Below are 20,178 nucleotides of genomic sequence, written 5' to 3' on the forward strand. Positions count from 1 at the left end.
TTATGCTTGCTTGAAAATTTTATTGACACAACTGTTTGGTCCCAACACATGAAACAGCACTTGAGCCACAAAAGGAAGTGTCCAAACAAAGTAGACAGCTAAGAAAAGAATTCTTTCTTCTCCCTCCCATTCCAAGAAAAAGATAGTGCATAAGTTGAGGGCTTCAGTGACTTTTTTCAAACAGACATTAATCTGAAATAGTACATTTCAGTGTTAAAGAATTTTATGGTTGTAATGCTTTTAAATCTAAGTCACATCATTCATTTAACCCTTTGGGTAAAAAAATATATTGCAATTCAATTAGCTATTTTGTTACACTATGAACACAACTCTCAAAAAGTATTATTCTATTACTTTCAAACAGCGATTTCATCAGAATCACACATGAATCCAGAAGAGTTATGCTGACCTCCATATACAGTATAACCACCACACTCACTCTGACAAATACATACTTTCCTCTGAAGAAAAAGGTTTTCTTTAGAATTCCAGATGACTTGTAGCTGCATGTCATGAAAATGTAATTTCAGGTTGGTCTTTTCTCTAGTGCATGCTCTTCTGAAACAAGATCTAGACTTATCAGTGTTAACTTTATGACACTTAGGGTGAAAGCAGATGTTGTTGCATTTGACTCATTAATATAAGTCCAAAAAAGCTTACCCCTCAATTTCTCTTTCTATAGCAGTATGTCTGTAGAGGTTTATTAAAGGACTCAAAATACCGTGCCATAATGCTCAGAAAAACTTTCAAGTGTTTCTCTGCATTCACAATGGCTATAAGTTCACTACTGATAATACTCAGCTAAGTTTAAAAGATTTTATAACAAAATCTGACTACTAAAATTCTGTCTATAGCCATTATTCAGTGGCATTTCTTGTTGCTGGCTGAGAAGTTAGAGCCCATGTTCCATCTCTTGTATATTACAATAGAATCCACCTAAAACAATATTCAGTTGGCCAGCGGAAAGCCTCTAGTATAGGTTATTTCAATACTACAAGCAATTTTTTGCTGCCTGGCAAATACAACCCCATTGTAAATGCCATTGTTACCCAGAATGGGTAGAAAGTCTCATACACTGGATATTACTAACTAGAGTTAAGGTCATCCACTGACTTAACATCTCTTCCAAAGCTGTTCCCTTTCAAAAGCCAGCACAAGGTACCACAAATTGAAAAAAGCTTCCAACACTAGGAGCAAGTTTTAGAATAAAAGCAGACACAGCTAAAGAGAGCACACATCAAAGAATAAGCTTCCCATTTACTGAACATGCCTAAGAAATAAAAAACAAGGTTAAGCAGAACAACCTTAGCATTTCCACGTGTAGTTAGAACTTTCCTTACAGGTGGAAATAGCATCAATACCTTCTATCACAAAACATATGTAAATAAGACCTGCTTCATTATTTGTGATTTATGCATTGAATGCATATTTCAGAAATATCAGAATCTTCCTAACTCCATTTCTAGACACAATAAAATGTGTGTGTATGAAACTCATGACACCAAGACAGTCTTTTCATTAACCAAATCCATGCCAGACTGGAACTAAATATAAAAAGGGAAGCTTAAAGCATCAATGTCCTAGAAAGCTCCTAAACTGAACTGAAAGCTACAGAAAACACTTAAAACAAGTTTTACAAAAAATCCACATAATCTTCTACAGACATCTTTAGACAAAAGAATTTCCAAAGCAGTTACAAGTCATCTGAAAGGTCAGAGAACAAGTTTCTGGAGGGCAATCAGCTCCCTCACTTGTCATTTCAGGTCAGCAAGTTACAATTTCTCAAGAGGCTTTTGAAAGACAGATCATGCATTTTATTAATACTGTCTGAAACAATACCAGTAAGCAACAGCCTATAGAATACAATGTGCTACATGTATGATTACACCACCAACAACGCTTCAAGAAAATAAAATCTGTTCCATTTTACTTGAATTAATGTTCTGCTTTTACTGAACACACATTTATGAAAAACTGTAAAATTTAAGAATAATTTAATGAATACCAGATTTTTTTTCAAATTAATAGAAAAAATCTGCTCTGCTGATAGCTGTGTTTAGTGTAAAAGGAACAAAATCTTCACAGAACACATTAAATACAAATTCATTCTAGGCCTTCCATTAAAATATGTAAGGGCTAGCAAAAAGCTTTATTTGTGTAGAGTCCATAGGTACATGTTTTTCACATTGAAGAGTTAAAGCTTGGTTACAGGTGCAAGTGAAAAGTTTGCTGCCAATTTCACCTTGTTTTTGTGTTGCTTTTTGGCTGGGCTGTCCATGACTATCTTGTTTTGTTGGGTTTCAGAGGAGTGCAAGGGAGGCACTGAAGCATTCTCTGGGGTGTTAGGTATCACAGATCCAGAGGTCAGGTTATCTTCAGCTGTGGTAACAATTCTCTGTTTTTCTTCTTCTGTTAAAATCATAATCTCTAAAATAAATAAGAAATTTTGTTGATGTTCTGTTATTGAAAATAAAGAATATTACTCTGGTAATAGGCAATGAAATATTTTAAAAGAACTTGTCAGCTTGATCTGAAGCCAGAAGATATGTCATGTTCATCTCTGCAGCTGATGAGATATCTGCTTCTGACTCTGTCTGCATGATGTGCTATCTAGAAAACTGAATTTAATTCTCACACATCAAGTCACTTAGTGGTCAGAAAAGCACTATGAAACTACTGAGGTAAAAAAGGCTGCTACAGGTTGGCAAAATGCTATTTTAGTGATGGATAACATCTCTTTAAAATTCAACCCAGAGAATCAAAGTAGGGTGCTTCCAGTCAGTACTCAGTTTCTGACAGAAGCCACCTGCATTTCCAAAACATCACATTGTGCAATGAATATACACGCATATATATTTAAATGGAACTTTATGTAATAATGCATCAAACAAATAGTTTTCTTTCCAAATTATATGAGTTATAAATGCATAAGTAACACAACACAGACAAGCAAACTCTTACCAGACAGAGACGCAGGGCGTTCCTCAAACTGAATGAGATCTGCAGACTCAAGAACCACTGGATCAGGTCTCAGCTGTGGGGATGGCAGGCAGGAAGGAACTGGCTCACACAGAAGGTCAACAGGAGACGTATTTGTGAGGCAAAGAAGTTCTTGCTCAGTTTGATTAGAAGCTACAAAAATAAGGGAACATCTGTCAAAGTACCTGTATCTTGTAATGGTGTCACTGTTTCAGAGCTGATAAATGCAAAGTCTTCAGGTACAGTTCTGAGGATCTGAGAGCTGTGCCTCATTTGAAATATTATTATCAGATTAATTCATGCTAACCTACCTCAGATTCATTCAAAAGTTATGTTTCTGGATTATGAGCATGTAACTAGTTACAGTGCAGCAGACAAAGCAATAGTATGTTAACACCTATTGCTTATCCACTTGTTTTACTCCTATAGTAAGACCTGGTATTTGCCAAGCTTGATTAATAGGAGACCTGAGGAAACAAGTCCTACAGGAAGAGGCTTTACTGGAAAAGGGCCAGTTACCAGACAACTCTCCTGCAGACATACCAATACCCTATCACTATTTACGTGCCATCTAACACATTTATATGTGAAAATTAAGCTGAACGTTTCAAAACAGGAAGTGACTTGGCCTTAGTAGAAGAGACAAACCTAGACTTCTGAAATAGTAACTCAAGAACCATTCCACAAGTTCTACAACCTGCAGGTAGTAAAAGAATTGGAGACCGCAGCAAGATATGATCTATGAGGTCACAATTTCCCAGTTATTTTATTCGGGGATGGATTTATACCAACAGAACTGCCATTACTTCCAAATAATTAACTCCACAAAACCAACATAAAAACACCACAGAAGAGCGCCATATATTCTCATCAGGATACAAGATCATCTCTGCTCAGTAGCTTTGCACTTACAGACACTTACAGACTCAGTAGCTTTGCACTTACAGAAATCTAATTCCAGTAAAATCCACAGCAAATGGTACTTTTAGCAGTTACATATATACACAAAAACACAACAGACAGCTGAGGAGAACAGACACCCTTGCCAAGAGGACACATACTTAACTCTATGCTTTGGATGAAGTTCAACAGCTTTCAAGCCATAAAGCGTTTCTACAGAAGTTCAGACTAAATCACACAGCTTCCTCTATGCTGCTTTGATTATTCTGCTTATTTCCCTCAAAAAATTTCTTACATAAATCAATTTTGCATTACCATTGCTAGGTGTTCCTAGATTTGGTTCCATTGATGAAGTGGATCCTGCCGTCTCCATAATATGTTCATTACTGTCAGCAAGTTGATTTCCATGATCATCCACATGATCAGCAGGGGTAAAACTAGGTGAGCTAAAACAAGCTACAAAAAGGCAAGTTCATTTGGTTCATTTATTCAAGTCACCTCTTAAAGGAAAAAGGAAACCAAGATATTGCTCAAAACTGAAATGGCTTACTTTTCATATCATTCTTTAATACCACAATTCTCTTATGACCATGTCCTTTAATCCAAACCACCTATAGAGAGAAAAAAAGGGCAGAATTAAACTTCATCACACAGATTAATCTCAAACTCTAAAGCAGCTTACTCACTGCCTTCCATTTAGCTTTGCGCTGCCACTATTTCTAAAGTAAACTGTATCACATTATTAATTTGTACTACATCATATAAGCAAAAGCTTTGTCTCAAAATAATTGACGCCAAAGGCGAACTATTGGGCTAGAAAGTGTAGTAGTTATTAACAAAACTCTTTGTTTAAACACAGAGTTAGAAAATTCTGTTTTGTCACTCTCCAGAAAGATTACTTAAAGGAAAACTCTACCCACAAACCAGGTCACTAAATTATCCCAGAGCACTTTAGACATGTAGATGATAAGAAAATGTAAAAGCAAATCCTTTATGTGGCACTTCTGACAAGGTCCCAACTCTTCATTCCTTAAACCAGGATAGACTATTGCCCTTATCAAAATGATGCTTCAGTACTGTACAGACATTCATTTAAGACAGAAATAATTTATCCCAAATTGATGACAATGCCAAGAGTGTTGCAGCCTCACCAGGAACAGTTCTTAAGCAAAATATGAGCAAAGATGTAAAAACTATTTTTTCTTTTAATATAATCCAGATTTCTCAAGAAGCTATTAAAACCACAATTGCTATAAGCCTCCTTAGAGAAGGTAATGATTCCATTAATTCACACCAATAAAGGGAAACCACCAAGGTGTAACTATGCAGAGCAGTACACATATGCATGTACTCCATGCAGAAATCTCAACGTAATTGGCCAAAATGGAAATCTTCACACCTGTGGAATTGCTCCCAAGAGCTCTTCTAAATTGTTGCATCCATATGCTTGAGGTTGCAGCACTTCTCCTGTGTATTTACTATATGCTACTGGGAATTCGTGAAGAAAAATCTGCTGATAATGGTAAGTGTGAAGTAAGGACCTTACATTCTTTGCAAACACATACAGATTTGTAAGCTTCACATATTCTTCTTCTGAACCACTGGTAAAAACCTATTAGAAAAAGAGAATTAGAGTGCATACTTCTGTAGCCTCTATTCACAATGTCTTTTCAAAGTATGAAACACCAGAAAAGAAAAAGAGCTTACATACCTCAACCAAGTAAGGCAGACTCTTCAGGAGTTCAGTTAAGGTCATATATCCATATTCACATGGATTAAGCAAAGTACTATGGGTTGTTTCATAATGCTGTTTCAGCTGTTCCACAGAGAGAAAGGATGTTCCATCCCAGGACATCAACAAGACTAGCAATTGGGCAGTGAGAGTTCGCAGAGATTTTCTATTTAACAACTGAATTTGCTTGCCAGACTCTGTGTCAACAACCTAGAAAAATGAACTGGGAATGAAATTAGGGACAGGGAAGAACTTAATTTACAAATAAGTTGCATAGCTGGGGTTTTGTTTGAGCACAGCAGTATCCGATATTACATACCAGCATCTGATAGTCCCCTAGCCAAAAGCACACAGGATAGAGAAGCTTATTACATAGAAAAAAAAAAAAATTTGAAATGTACAAGAGCTGAGTAGCAGTTAATTCACATGATTAGATGCAATTTTACTTTGCATTCCAAGCCAGCTGGACCTGACTGAACTCCAGCCTGACCACCAGCTGCTAAACTGGAGCAACTGAACCAGTCAATGTAACTTTTCCACTGATATGTAAGACCATCTATGCATTTATGTTCACAGTCAAAGCCTCAAACCACAGATAAAAAAAGTTATGAATATAAACTAAAATAAAACATTAGAGACTGGTAACTAGTTATCAGAAAACGACTGCTTTTACACAGAAGTCCTATGGAAAAAAGCCCCACACCTACAACAATTTCTACTGTTAAAATAAGTACTATAATACAATCTTCTACTTACTGCTGAACAAGCATGAGTTTTCCTGGAGAAAGTTGAAAGGTTACAAAAGAACAAAAAGAACATCATGGGAATATAGAAGCTATATTTAAAATCCCTTTGGTGTTTCCCCAACTGAATGAAATATTGTTTATACAGTAAAATACTAAGCACACTGAGGCCTATAATTTGAAACAGGTAATTCCTTAGCATTACATACCTTTTAGAGGAATAAATTACAAAGATAAAACATTACCTTTAAAACATGGCAAAGTTTTTGCATTAAAGCTGAAACTGAGCTAACATCATAGTCATGAAGACGCAGCGTGTATCCAAACGTTTTGCGGTACTCTGTCAGTACATCACTCATCATGAGGCAGTTGTCCTTCTGAGACCGCAGCAGTTTAACAAACTGGGCAGAAACTGCTTTGACTTGTTCCACCTCTGTAAGGGTGAGAATTTTCTCCTCCCCGCATTCCAATACCTACAAAATAAAAAATACTCTTTGTTAAAGTGATTTACCTAATCTGAATGGAAAAAGTATAATCAGCAATTAAAATTCAGTGCTTGCAGGCAATTATTTGCTATGTAGCAGGGCTCAGCTACTTCGAAAGGCATGTATATTGCAAGTAAAGCTATCTAATTTCTGAAATTCAACAACATAGGCCATTAGTTATCAACTTTTTTTATTAAGCAAGTTTAACAACTTTAATGAAACTTAGCTCTAATTTTGGTGCACTGAGTTCTGCTAATGTAATATAGCTTAGAGAACTTGAATTTGCTAGCAAACAGCTTGAATTTTACTAAAATAGCTGTAAATACTTTCTTCAATACAGCCGTCTAACATTACAGGTACACAGTTTATAACTCACAGTGAAGTTCATGAGAAATATAAACCCTGCTGCAACAGCTGTCAGAAAAATGCTTTAGCACAGCTTAAGATTTTGGAACTTACTTGTAAGACCTCTGGTATGGCTTCAAAGAGTTCAACTAGTTTTGTAAAACCATAGTAAGCAAGTTTACACTGGCGACCAAAGTGGTGATGATAGGAAGGAATAAACTTATTAAAGGGCATTCGAAAATGGGGTTGATGGCGCAGTAAGTCTACCACCTCTTTAGCAAACCACTTGGTTCTTTCAATTTCTTCTTGTGTACGTTCTAAAATTAAAAAAAAAAAAAAGAACAAGGCAAAAGCAGGGTATCAACAATTACAAAATGCAACAGAATGCCGTAAGAAAATATGGTGATTGATTTACAGCACACCAAGTCATTTTCTTTTACCACCAAAGACCTTGACTAAGCTCATGCATTTGATGTCCAAAATAATCAGATGATCAGCACTTTAGGAGACCTTAAATAGCCAAATATGTTGGTGGGTTTTTAATATGTGGAAATAACCCTAACCACACCACAGGAAGTTTAATTCCATGCAGAAGTAGTAATATGTGTTTTGTCACCTGCCTTCATATCTGTTCCACTGCAAGCATTCATAGAATAGCAAATTCTTTATTTGCTAGAAGTTTGTAACTTATGAAGGTAAAAACAATATCAAAATATCCAAGACACTGTTATATACTTGAGTTAGCAGACTTTTGAAATAGTCTGCAATTTCTTTACCAACAGTAAAAACAATGTACATGGACATACCTCTTTTGGGAATACAAATTACCATTTCATTGTCTTGCTGTGACAAACAGATGGTTGTATCTGGAATTTCTGATATAATATCAGCCAGTTCACACACTCCATACTCAGTAACATCCCAGTCCTTAGAAAAACACCTGAAAGTTTTACAAAATTGTAGAACACAAGTATTAATGCATCCTGTGTAGGCCAAAGAAAAAATAAAAAAAAGCCAAACATGTAAATTGAGAGAATACACTTCGAGTCCTAGAAAACCCAGAATATTCATATTGGAAATAACGCTAACATGTGAAACAGGGGAAAAGTATTCTTATTATCTACCCATTCTAACTATAAAAATAAGATACATAACCACAGAACAGCTGAGGTTTGAAAGGAACACTGGAGGTCACCTAGTCTGACTTCTCTGCTCAAGTACTTAAGAGCTCAGGATTGCATCCAACTTATGTCTTGACTATCTGCAGAGAAGGAGACTACACAACCTCTCTGGGCAACCAATTCCAATGCTCAGTCACCCTTCAAGTAAAGCAGCTGATAATACACTGATAGTTCACATGACACTGGGAGAGCTGTCATGGTGATAATATTTAAACCTGAACTTGAAAAATATTCCATAAGTGATTTAAGAAAATGTAATTATATCAAACAGCTCCATATGGCTACACTTCCAACAGCCTGTATTTGCTTAATAGTTAAGACATATGGTCTTAAATAAGTTAAGGTCTCAAGAGGAAACAGAGACCATTCCCTGGAAAGCACCACATTAAGCCTATTAAAGGGTATTTTACTCTCCTCACATTCATGACAGGAACCCAAGAAGCAACAACACTTTACATATGTTCTTATTCAACAAATAGCCAGAGCTGACTACAATGGAAATGTAGATTTAGCAGATTTAGGAACAACTAATAGTATATTTTTGCCAACAGTGGAAATGTAAGTAGAAATGTGCATTCCCAGAAAGGGGTGTTGGCACAGACAGCATCACAGCACACATGCAAAGGTAGACCCCATGTAGCACTAAGATGCTATGGTTTCAAAGCACCATCAGTACTACTTTCTACTTTCTTAAGGGAAGCATAGTTCTCAGTTCTAAAAAAAGGACAAATCTAAACACCCAAACCCCAAAACACACACCATGCGTATTTTTTACCATGCTAGAACAGCATATTCTTCCTGGCAATAGTAAGACAGCCGTTACTCCTCATTTTTGTGTCATTACTAAATCCAGTTAAAGAAGTAAGAGTGTCTATTGACAATCACTATTTTACTTTTCCCCTCCAAAGAAAGCCTAACACTAAATTTTCTCTTTACTGTTTGTGTTACTGTGCCATGACCTGCTCACTTAAACCCAACCTCACAGTCAACAGCTTCAAAAGAGAAATTAAAAACAACCTATTTCAAACTCCAATACAGTTAAATAAACCTAGTACTAAAGGAAGTAATAAAGTCATGCCTTTCACAGTTGTTCTTGTTTCATTAAAGATAACTTACCAGTGATAAGCCTGTAAGAATTCCCTTACAATAACTTGCTTACTGGCCTGGGATTTGAGAAGCTTCAGTAAGTCTTGAGTAAAGCGCTTCACTTGAGCTCTGTGTGTTAGAGTTAACAAGCGTTTGGAACCCATACCAAGAATCTGCAAGAAAATGTTATTTGATCACTTGGATCTAGCATCCCCAGTAAGTTATTTTACAAGATATTTAGAAGCTAGTTCTAGTATAGGTAGGCTAGAAATAAAGGATATAATACAGACAGTGGTTGGAAAGGCAGCCTCATGAAGCCATACGCTTTCTGAACTACAGCATAACATCAAAAAATGCATAAGTGCTTCCCCCAGGTGTGCTACTGCAGCTGCTGCACATTTCTACAGCTTACTTTAAAATTCTGCAGCCAGCTGCTGTTCAAAGTTAATGTGACCATAATGCTTGTTTCTTTTCCTGTAACACAAAGCCACATGACTTGTTTCACATAGAAATCCTTCAAGTCATAGGCTACACATCACAGCCTACCTGACCAGCACTCAGCCTCTGCTCTGTTCTAATGGTGAACAGCACAATTAAAACCTTTCACCCAAGCACTAGCCACAGACTAAAAGCAGGTTCAAACTTTATTTAATCTAAGCCTCTGGAACAATGAGTTGATTTCCCCAGAAGCTGTTTTGGAAGAGGGGGGACAATAAAAAACAATAAAACTAGCATCTCAAAAAGAAGAGAACAATTACACCCCAAGGTTCAGTTAACCATCTCTTTCAAGACAGGCTAGGCATAGCACCTATTACACAATACCAACCAGTAATTCAGAGAGTTGAAAATACAATTCCCCAAGTTAAAAAGAACAGCGCCATATAACTCACTTGCAGTACATGAGGCACTGCTTCTAGCAGCTCCATTAGTTTAGAAAACCCATAGTTAGACACACGGCATTGTTTTGCAAAGTGATGATGGTATGTTGGGATGAATTTACTGACAGGTATGACGCAGGACGGTTGGCTTTTAAGTAGATCTATCACTTCTCTACTGAACTGAATAAGTTGTGGATTACCTACAGGGCTCTTAGAACGTAGAAGCCAAGGATCTAAAATAAAATATAAAAAATAATCATATGACTGAACTTTTCACTAATATTCTTCCACTAAACATTGCACTTTGACACAAAACAATCCAAAAATGAACATTCAGGCTAAAAGTTTCTCTTTATAAGAAGTTTAACAATTATACAAGATGTTTACTTTATGCTACTCAATTTAAGTATAAATATTAATTCAGATAAAATTTTAAATAGTAATATTTACCTGTAGTAGGAGGTGGTGGTTTGTTATGTATCCATTTAATAACTTTAATTCCATTTTGGGCAGTCGCAATGTTAACCCCAGGAACACAGGTAATGAGATGTTCTAAAGGAACACCACCCTGGCCTTCTGACACCATTTCAAGGTCATTGAATTCTGACATATAACAATCAGGAAAACTGGGGGGAAAAAAAAGCTTCCATTATACACTAAAATATCACTAAAAATTGTCCTAATATAATTCTTTTGAGACATTTCCTAAGCAAGAAGCTTTAGCAGCTTACTAGCACATTACAGAAACCTTCATAAATTGCACTTTTTAAACAGGTGTCTTTTTGCTCAATACAAATTCAAAAAGTAGTCATTTCATAGGCACTTACTTGTTATAAAAGATACCACCTTACATAACTGGGGGTTTTATACAATAGGTAGTTTCAGTGCATTACAACAGCCAGCAATAAAGTTTTAGATCTTTAACCTATAACCCTTACACTTAAAGCCAAAACTAACACTTTACCTTAGTAAAGGCACAGTACCCTCATGTGTCTGTAGAAGACTGTGAACTTGGGGAGCAAATGTCTTCAGAGACAGAATCACAAAAGGAATTTTATAAGAATCTGGATCAAACTCACGCTCACTGTAAAAACAAGAGGTTGAAGTTTACATGCTCATTCTACACATCCCTTTAGCACAGTATACATGTGCTCACATACACACCCATAATAAACACATTATACTACATACATTCAGTATACTGCTACTAGGTGACAATACCACTAATATACAGTCACGTGAAAGTTCCATCTTTTCTTCTACACAAGAGTTAATACAGCTACAGCAAACTTCCAGAAGACAAACAGCATTAGAATACCACATTTTATCATCATTAGATGAAAATTTTCACGTTAAGTTTTTGCAGCACGTACCAGGCAGTTAACAGTGAACACTTGACTGCTCTAGCAGCACAACCTGCCTGATGCTGAATAAAACAAAAACTAGAAAATCTTCAACCTGGTATGAATAACATACTAAATGTAGCTGGAGGACAAAGAAAAATGCTCAGTTCCAACTATAATTACATAATAACATAATTCAGGCTAATAGAAATCTCTAATATGTTTAGCCTTCCTATAAGACTAGAGGAAGGTAGCGTACCTTTCAGCTTCTGATTAAGTAGTATTTAATCTTGGCAGCTCTGCTAGAATACAATAGTCTTACCCAAAAAGACTGATCCATGAGGACTGCCTAAAAAATTCAATGTGTCATCTCATTTTCTGCCAGACTTAGTCTGGTAAACACAAACAGTGACTGGAGCACACTATATGAACATATATACCTTAATTTTAATACACCTGCAAATGCTAAATGCTGTTCAAATATTTTGTAAGATTTCATAGTATTTTATACACAGCTTACATAAAGTCTTTATTCAGGCAATGCTGCTTACAAACAGGCTCGTGATATTCCAACTCTTCAAATATTATAGGACTACAATTGGCTGATGAACCATCATGTGACTGTGAAGATCCCAAAGGACTCTGCCGGGCTTGGCTGCTGGGTAGAAGGCATACCAGCCGCCCATTTCCTTGGTCACGGATTGCCACAGTATCTGTTAGCTTATATAAGTCTGATACAACTAACTTATGCCCAAATCTAAAAGAAAAAACATGAAATATACATTAACAACAACAAATACTGTAACCTTTTGTTTTGTTTTTGTTTAAGAAACAGGACTATACTAGAAACTATTCTATGCAAAGTATTAAGGTAACTAAAGCTATTCATCCCAATGTAGGAATTGAAGTAAAACACTGAAAACATAGCCTTCTAAGAAAGGCCAGTATTACAGTAATTGCCTCTGGATAGTAATATGATGCATTAACTAACAACAAAAACTCACAATATTCCATTCTGTTACTCATTCTGTTACTCATTCACTGAAAACAAACATGCAAGATCAGATTCTCTTCCTAAGTCCCAAAAGAAAAAAAAACAAAACAAAACACAAACCAAACAAAAAAACTTACTTTTTTTCATAGATTTCTGTGAATTTGAAAACAGGCAGACAACAAGCAGGTGCATCCTGCAGAATGGACATTGCTTCCGAGCTACAAAACAAATATTGTAACATCAGCACAAATTAGGCTGCTAGTATTAGTCTCCAGCCCAAATTGGTGAAATATTTAGAGATGCATTTTATGAACTATAAATGTAACAGGAAAAATAGCATTCCCTTCCATCCCAGCACTACAAAAGCTGACACTTCAGACTGAGGGAGTGCAAGTAGTAACATATCTGTTAATTCATTAGATAATGTCTCTGAAGAAATTGCATCTTTCATAGGTAGCAGGAAGACTTCTAGTATCTATAAAATGCAACATTAAAGCTGCAGCATTAGAAGTTGTCAGCCTAGTCACAGGCATAAACTAAAAGCAAGAATGAAATAAAGTTGTAAATTATACAATGGCAATACTCTACACTCCAAGCACTATTTTCACTGGAGCATTCTGTGAAAAGGTTAAGATAACTTTTTCCTAATGGTTTCTTTCAGTAGGGAAGTTTAAACAGAAAATGCTCATCCTCACAAGCATCAGCACTCCAGTTCTGTCATCTTTCATATAGAAAATGGAAATGAAAAAACACCAATACCATTTAAACTATGTATCCCATTCTCAAAGAGATAATTCATATGCATTTTCTTGAAGGAAAGAAGAAGCCAAGTGTAATCTTGACTCAGCTGCACACAGTCATCAAGATATATCACTATTATGAAACAGCAGCAGTAAAACTTAAATTATTAAACATAGATCTAGTCTCTTCAGATGCAACTTAAAATATAAGCAGTGTACAAGGGCTAAACTGAAAACTAGCCTAGTTATATTTAACATATTAATCAGATCATAAGACAGATTTATTTCCTTATCATTGCTTTGCTCAGTCTTTTGTATCATCTCTCAGCTACTAAATACATGCTCAAACAATTAAGATGCCATGGTGCTTATTACCTCAGTAGAGCAAGCGATTTACTAGCAGCTCCTGTTGTTAATGAGACCTGGATCCTTTTACCACCTATTTGGTATCTGTGAAGACTGTTGACAGCACCGATTGCTTCTCGCAGATCTTCCATCTGAACTATAGCCTTCAACTGGTAGTCTGTATGAGGACTGAGCTCTATAGATTTTACCTGAAATGAAGATAACACCTTGCACATTTATCACAGATTATAATCCAAGGCAAGCCACACAAGGGTAGTACAGACTTGTTTTGGCCAAGAGCCAAATACACTGCAAAATGAAACTCAGTATGATAAGCCATGGCCAAACACGACAACGCAAGCAAGAACCAAGCGCAAGGAGCCTTGGCCAAGGCAAGGCCATGATACTCCTTTAACACAAGCATCATCTTCCCAAATAGAAGACTGTGCCAGAAGAATGTCATTTACAGATCAAATAAGACTGCTGCAGAAATTATGTCTCTTTGCATAGCTGCTTTCTTCACATTCTGCATGTCTGTTTTGATGACTTGCAATTCAAAACAAACTCAGCTTTTACTGATATTTTTAAAGCTGACATTAGGAATTCAGCCTCACAGCTTAAAAATGTTTAGCAGCTAAAGCACAAGTCTCACCACTGCATGACTAATAAACCACTTGATTTTATATACAAAACTTCAGAATACCAGATCTATGAAGACCACATGCAAATTAAGAACCTAGTATAAGTGATGACCTGGTCTCCTTAGAGGAAAAAGACAGTATCTCCTTTTTTACAAAGTTTGAAAGTCATGTTTCAATAGATTTCCATACCTACTCTAGGTAGCTAGACCACAAACATGTTCATAATCACAAACAAAGCACTAAAAAACAGATTTAATAAAGGTATTTTAGCTTTTACCTTGCCATGTCTTGAGAAAGTTTCTTGCAAATGTTGCTGCAACTCTTTTCTGGACAATCTGTAATCTATATTGCTGACTTGAATGTCTGCACCATTTGCAAAGGGCTCAGAGCAGTCTGTACCACCAGTATGATTTACTACATTAAATGCGAGTGGAGATGATCTATTTGAAAGGTTTGGAGACATACTCCTGGGTAAAATAAAAACATGCATAAGCTAAGGTAGGTATTGCACAACTCTGATACATCACAAAATTATTCAGAAAATAGACACAGGTCAAGTGCACAAACAGCTCTTTATAGACATACTTTCTAGTACATGCATGGGCAAAACTAATTTCAGCACAAGCAAAATATTCTAACAAGACAAAGACTTCTTACAGACAGAAAGGAAATCACTCATACTACATCTCAAAGTTACCCAATTTAGTAATATACTTGGCACTAAGTCTTGTACTATCTTACTAAGACATAAATAAGTCAAACTCATTCACATGATATTAATAATTGGCAACAGTTAGGTATTTAAGTCTAGAAGAACTTAACAGGCCCAGATAAATATCTGCTGGGAATGTCAAAAGCACTGAAATTAAGCCAAGTAAAACACCTGTAATATCTCTGAATTTTTTCAGAAGTTTTTTGGGTTTTTTTTTTTTTACATTTGCCACACAATGTTTCTGAAAGAGAGTTCACCCCATCTTATATTTACATCTACCCTCTGTCAGCTATTATACAGCGCCATCAGCTTCCTTTTGCCTCCACATGAATTAGTATTACTGTGCTCAGCATACACAACTTCATACACAGCAATAATAAACATATACACACTGATGAAGTCTCACTTCACCTCCCAAATAAGACAGACACTTACCGAGATGACCAGCAACTCTGAGACACGAGTAAAGGACTGAGCTGTCTTGAGGCTGTCAACTTACTGAAAGCAGAGGGATAGCTGACCTGAAATACAGTTTCATCTTTATCTACAGGAGAACTGGTAACACTCCTGGAAGCAGAGGTCTCTTTTCTATTTACAAATACATATAAGAAAAAGAAAACACATTATATTGCAGGATTCACATTAAACAAAAGTACAAAACCAAATTAAACATTGATGTCTTTTTACTTTTAAACATACTTACTTCTGGCTGCTTTTACAGGATGTTTCTCCCATTCCACTTTTTTTGGTTGCCAGAGAGACAGGAGTCGCTACATTAGAATTACTTTGAGGAGAAGGAATTTGTTCTCTTAAACGTTCTTGTTGGTTTTCCATATTTCTACTTATGGCCTTTGATTCAAGGTGGCACAGCTCCTGTATGAAACAGATGAAAGGTCAATATAAAAGCACCAGACATTCCTTAATAGAGGCTTTCCTTGTGATGGAACCCTAGTTAACTGACATTCTTTTCTTCAACCACATTTTCACTGGCACTTCTTAAGCAAGAATATTTGATTTTCTGTAACAAAAACCATAAACCATCGCCTAGTTTAACTATTTTTGCTGTATGGTATATCTACCTTAGTTTTCCTTAAAACTAGCAAAGTGGATCCCTCTATGTTATATTCAACACCAAAACAGAAGTCAAAGCTGGCCTAGGATTAGAGACTCAATTAATACCAGCAGTATTGCCAAATTGAGAAAAGGTGACAGATGGGAAAAAAAAAACTAACAACTTTCAAATTCACTTCCTGTTTTCCAAGCAACTAAATACAGCTCTCATTCGGGAATGTCACTATACATCAGTTACTTATTAAATAGAACTGTCAAATTCACAATAAAGCTGTAATAAAAGTAACCCTCAGAACATGAGGAAAAGAACTAAACAAGGTAAAACAATACCTGTAAACTTTTAACATTTGTGGGTTTGGTGACAGAACCATGAATCTGGAAACCTCTTCCAGCAGAGCCTTTGGTACCAGTAGACTGATCACTTGAGTCTTTGTTGAGGAGGCACAGCTTTGTGTTCTTGTTAATTTTTTTGGGAGACTTCACCTTTTCAGTTCCAACAAAGCCAGAACTTTTTGTTTCATTAACTTCTTTGTTTTTGGGAGTAAATGACACTGCAATCCTGTTGCCAAATACGTCTTCATTTTCCATTCGTTTCTGAGCCCGTTCAGCACTTTCTTGATTTAAGAAACGGAGAATCGCACTGCTGCCAGAAATGCTCAGCACCTTCCCACCACAGTTGTCTGACAAGCGCCTAAGTCTATTACTCACACTTTTGCTGTCTCTGTTTGCTGGCAGATTATAAACATATAATAGTGTATGGCATGCCTGTTTAAAGAGAGCAAGACTTTAGTTTGATTATCTCAGAATACCCTCTTGTTCAAACCCAGTATTCTTACATTGATTCTGGTGATACCCTCACCCCCACTCCTTCCTTCCCCGAAGTCATTCTTATTGCAGCATTCAGTTTGTTTGGAAAACTCATATACCAAACTTCTATCTCCAATATAACCTGAAGTCAGAAGAGACTGCAGAGTTCCTGATCAACAGATCAAAGCCTGATCAATTCTCCAGAAAAGAAAGCATCACTGTGACAAAAGAATTCTACATATTCTACATGTGCATATGAACACACAGTTCAGGATGTTATTTCAGAGAAAGAAAAGGCCTCGAGTGCTGTGCAAAAGCAACAGAGCAACTCCAGACTGAATCATCAGAAGATGAAAAAAAACCCACCAAGAACACAATAAGACAGTAATTTTTAAACTGTTAAGAAAGCATTACAGAGCTGTCTTAAAGCACAACTAAGTTCTTACCCTTTCTGCCAGTGAAAGGCATGCAAGATGCATTATCTGATAGAATATTTAGGGATAAGTAAAATTGCAAGGTCACATTCTCTAGTTAATTACTTCTTATTATTTCATTCTTTCAATCTTAGAGCAGAAAGCATACATGGTAGTAACCAAAAGACAGACAATAGTCAAATATGCAGCAGACATGTCCTACCATAAAAAAAAAAAAACCAAAAACCAACATGTAATTTCAGCCTGTTCTCTTCCTAAACTGGGGGAGGGGTAGGAGGAGAAAGGAAGTTGACACTGTGAAACATCTATAGCATTGAGGATTAGAAACCCTTACCGGCACCTTCAGCGGTAACCTTGGTGGCAAGTCTGAGATGAATTCTTCAAAACAAACAAGCTCATGAGCATGACGTAAAAGTGCTTCTGAAGCTTGGTTTTTATGTACCAAAATTATCCTGAAGCCATGTCTGTGTCTCAGGTCACTGAGTTCTAAAGCAAAGTTCACATCCGCTAGAGAAAAAAAAAATAGAACGAGGAAACACGTGAAGAGGCTTGAAAAAAAAAAAACCAAACAACCACCAAAAAACCAACAACCAAATAAACCCCCAAACCCAAACCAGATTAAACAAGCAAAACCCCAGGTCTCAGTAAGCTCTATTTACCACTGAACATTTCCATTGAAAAAGCACCAACAGCTACAAGGCTTCTCAGCAGATATAATTTAAATGAACAGTTAGCATTCAGTCTCAAAGGCTTCCTTTTAAAAGCAACTTTAGCTATTTATCAGGAAGGCAGTTGACTGGCACTGTATGCTTGGAAAAAATATTTAACTTTAGGGAGACGCCCACAGCAACACACAGCAATTAAACAGTTGAGTAGCTTGCATATGCAACTGTACAGTGTGCTGCTACAAGAATAAAAACTAAATCAAATACATTTTGCTCAAAGCATTCCAACAGATTACCACATGGAAGACTCAAGGAGTTTTACTTTATTAGCTTCCTGATGAAGCTGTCTAACTTGAGACAGTATTTACACACATACCTACCAACACTCAACAAGGCATCAGACTTCAGAGCTGATAGAACTAAGCCAAGTTCTTATCTTACTGTCCCTACTTTTCTCTTACTGCCACTGACATTAACACATTCTTGAGTGATTTAGTTAAAGCTGATACTAAACACAACCCATAGAAAGCAGAATAGTGTCATATGCAAGAGTATGACTAAAGAGAAGAACTGAATTCTGCACTGTAGATGAGCACCACAAACACTTACTTGACACAAGAACCACAGTGGCAGGTGCAGTGTGTGTATCAGCAAATCTCCTAAGACTCTGTCTGAGTTTATCATCAGCAGCGTTCTTTGCTGTAGCATTGATGTGTGCAACAGTCACCTATGGGAAATACACAGATATGCTCTAAAAAAGCTTGAATGTTAACTATGCTTGCTTACATTTAGTTGTCCGGTTTTTTTATTAATGTAAGTACAAGCTTTCAAATGCATCTTTTATTTAGATCAACTGATACACACATGCATGAAATATAACATGTATGTATCTCAAACTGTTCTAATGATCAGTGAACTTCAATCCTAGTTGTTTAGCAATGTCTTAGGAATGACATTACTGTTCTGTGTTAAAGATCACAGTTTATATACCTTAAAAACATTCCACAAACTCATCTGAATAGAGATGTGAAAAACATGGCAAATACTTGCTACCAATTCTTTTCAACTCACACACGCAAATAAAACTTTCAACTTGTTATATCTGCAATTTAGAGGATGTGAAACGAGTTCCGACTTAAAAACTTGCACAGAAAGTTAAAAAAATACCAAGAAACAAAGTACATTGATGGAAAATTATGTAGTGTTTAAGGTGCCTCAACCAATACTACTAATTTACAAATATCCTCACTAATCAATGTAGTACTAAGTAAAAAAAAGTTGAGTTCCCAGAATCATAGTTCTTTTAGGTTAACTATTTAGTTGCAGATTTGAAGGATAACACTAAAAACACCACCATCACTTACTACTGGATGAAATCAAAATCTTCTGTGAACACCAAAACTAAAGCTAAAACTATCATCTGCACAATGCAATGCAGTTTCTTAAAAAGTATCACATCAGAAGAGTTCAGCATTAAAGACCCCCACCCATAAACTAATAATAATAAGCTTGTGCACTAAAAGCCACAGAAGCTAACAAAGCTTTAGTGAACAGGAATCACTATTAGCACACTCAGTACACAAAATCTCAAGCAAGAACACCAATTAGATGCTGTTTTGATACCTGGCAGTTGTTTAGCTCCTGAATAACTTCTTTATTTTCTTTACTTATGTCACACACACAGATGAATTCTGCCTCTCTGTGACCTTTGAAAAACTTTTCACGAATCCTCTGTACAACTGCTATAGCTGAACGGCCAGTGGGAACTGAGCAGTTTTCAATATCCCAGAAGACTCCAATGGGGGGCAAGTTTTCCAAAACTTGGCCTGTTATTGCAACTTCCGGAGATCCTGTACAGGTTTAACAACACAGCCCACTTTAATCTTAAATACCAAAAATGTTGAACTTGGCATCCTACAAACTTTGCACACATTTCACAGAACAACATGCCCAGGAATGCAAGTTCAGTTCTACTTTCTTAAAGAATTTAAGAAACAACAGTCTTAAACAGAAATTGTATGGGTATATGCTGACTACCTATTCTACAAGATTCACTGGGATTGCATTTTGTAAAGACAATTAAGGTGGTAAAATGCT

General features: G+C 36.3%; 1 protein-coding gene across 7 annotated transcripts in view; it reads right to left on the bottom strand.

Annotated features, from left to right (window-relative positions):
- Positions 1 to 20,178, bottom strand: part of MARF1 (meiosis regulator and mRNA stability factor 1) — a 25,975-nt gene continuing 5,797 nt past the window's right edge. For all 7 annotated transcript variants that reach the window (XM_065684180.1, XM_065684177.1, XM_065684178.1 and 4 more), the window contains 23 exons: positions 19,705 to 19,931; positions 18,691 to 18,808; positions 17,751 to 17,923; positions 16,506 to 16,940; positions 15,808 to 15,977; positions 15,540 to 15,692; positions 14,670 to 14,859; positions 13,782 to 13,960; positions 12,804 to 12,884; positions 12,193 to 12,429; positions 11,294 to 11,413; positions 10,780 to 10,955; positions 10,342 to 10,562; positions 9,482 to 9,624; positions 7,991 to 8,124; positions 7,299 to 7,501; positions 6,600 to 6,827; positions 5,591 to 5,821; positions 5,279 to 5,491; positions 4,430 to 4,490; positions 4,195 to 4,335; positions 2,962 to 3,132; positions 1 to 2,427 (listed from right to left, as the gene is read on the bottom strand). In XM_065684180.1, coding sequence (XP_065540252.1) covers positions 2,195 to 2,427; positions 2,962 to 3,132; positions 4,195 to 4,335; positions 4,430 to 4,490; positions 5,279 to 5,491; positions 5,591 to 5,821; positions 6,600 to 6,827; positions 7,299 to 7,501; positions 7,991 to 8,124; positions 9,482 to 9,624; positions 10,342 to 10,562; positions 10,780 to 10,955; positions 11,294 to 11,413; positions 12,193 to 12,429; positions 12,804 to 12,884; positions 13,782 to 13,960; positions 14,670 to 14,859; positions 15,540 to 15,692; positions 15,808 to 15,977; positions 16,506 to 16,940; positions 17,751 to 17,923; positions 18,691 to 18,808; positions 19,705 to 19,931 — 4,238 coding nt within the window. In that variant the 3' untranslated portion in view covers positions 1 to 2,194. The remainder of the gene's footprint in view (positions 2,428 to 2,961; positions 3,133 to 4,194; positions 4,336 to 4,429; positions 4,491 to 5,278; positions 5,492 to 5,590; positions 5,822 to 6,599; positions 6,828 to 7,298; positions 7,502 to 7,990; positions 8,125 to 9,481; positions 9,625 to 10,341; positions 10,563 to 10,779; positions 10,956 to 11,293; positions 11,414 to 12,192; positions 12,430 to 12,803; positions 12,885 to 13,781; positions 13,961 to 14,669; positions 14,860 to 15,539; positions 15,693 to 15,807; positions 15,978 to 16,505; positions 16,941 to 17,750; positions 17,924 to 18,690; positions 18,809 to 19,704; positions 19,932 to 20,178) is intronic.

The sequence above is a fragment of the Lathamus discolor genome, chromosome 6, assembly GCF_037157495.1.
Source record: "Lathamus discolor isolate bLatDis1 chromosome 6, bLatDis1.hap1, whole genome shotgun sequence".
In the NCBI taxonomy this organism is placed as follows: Eukaryota; Metazoa; Chordata; class Aves; order Psittaciformes; family Psittacidae; genus Lathamus; species Lathamus discolor.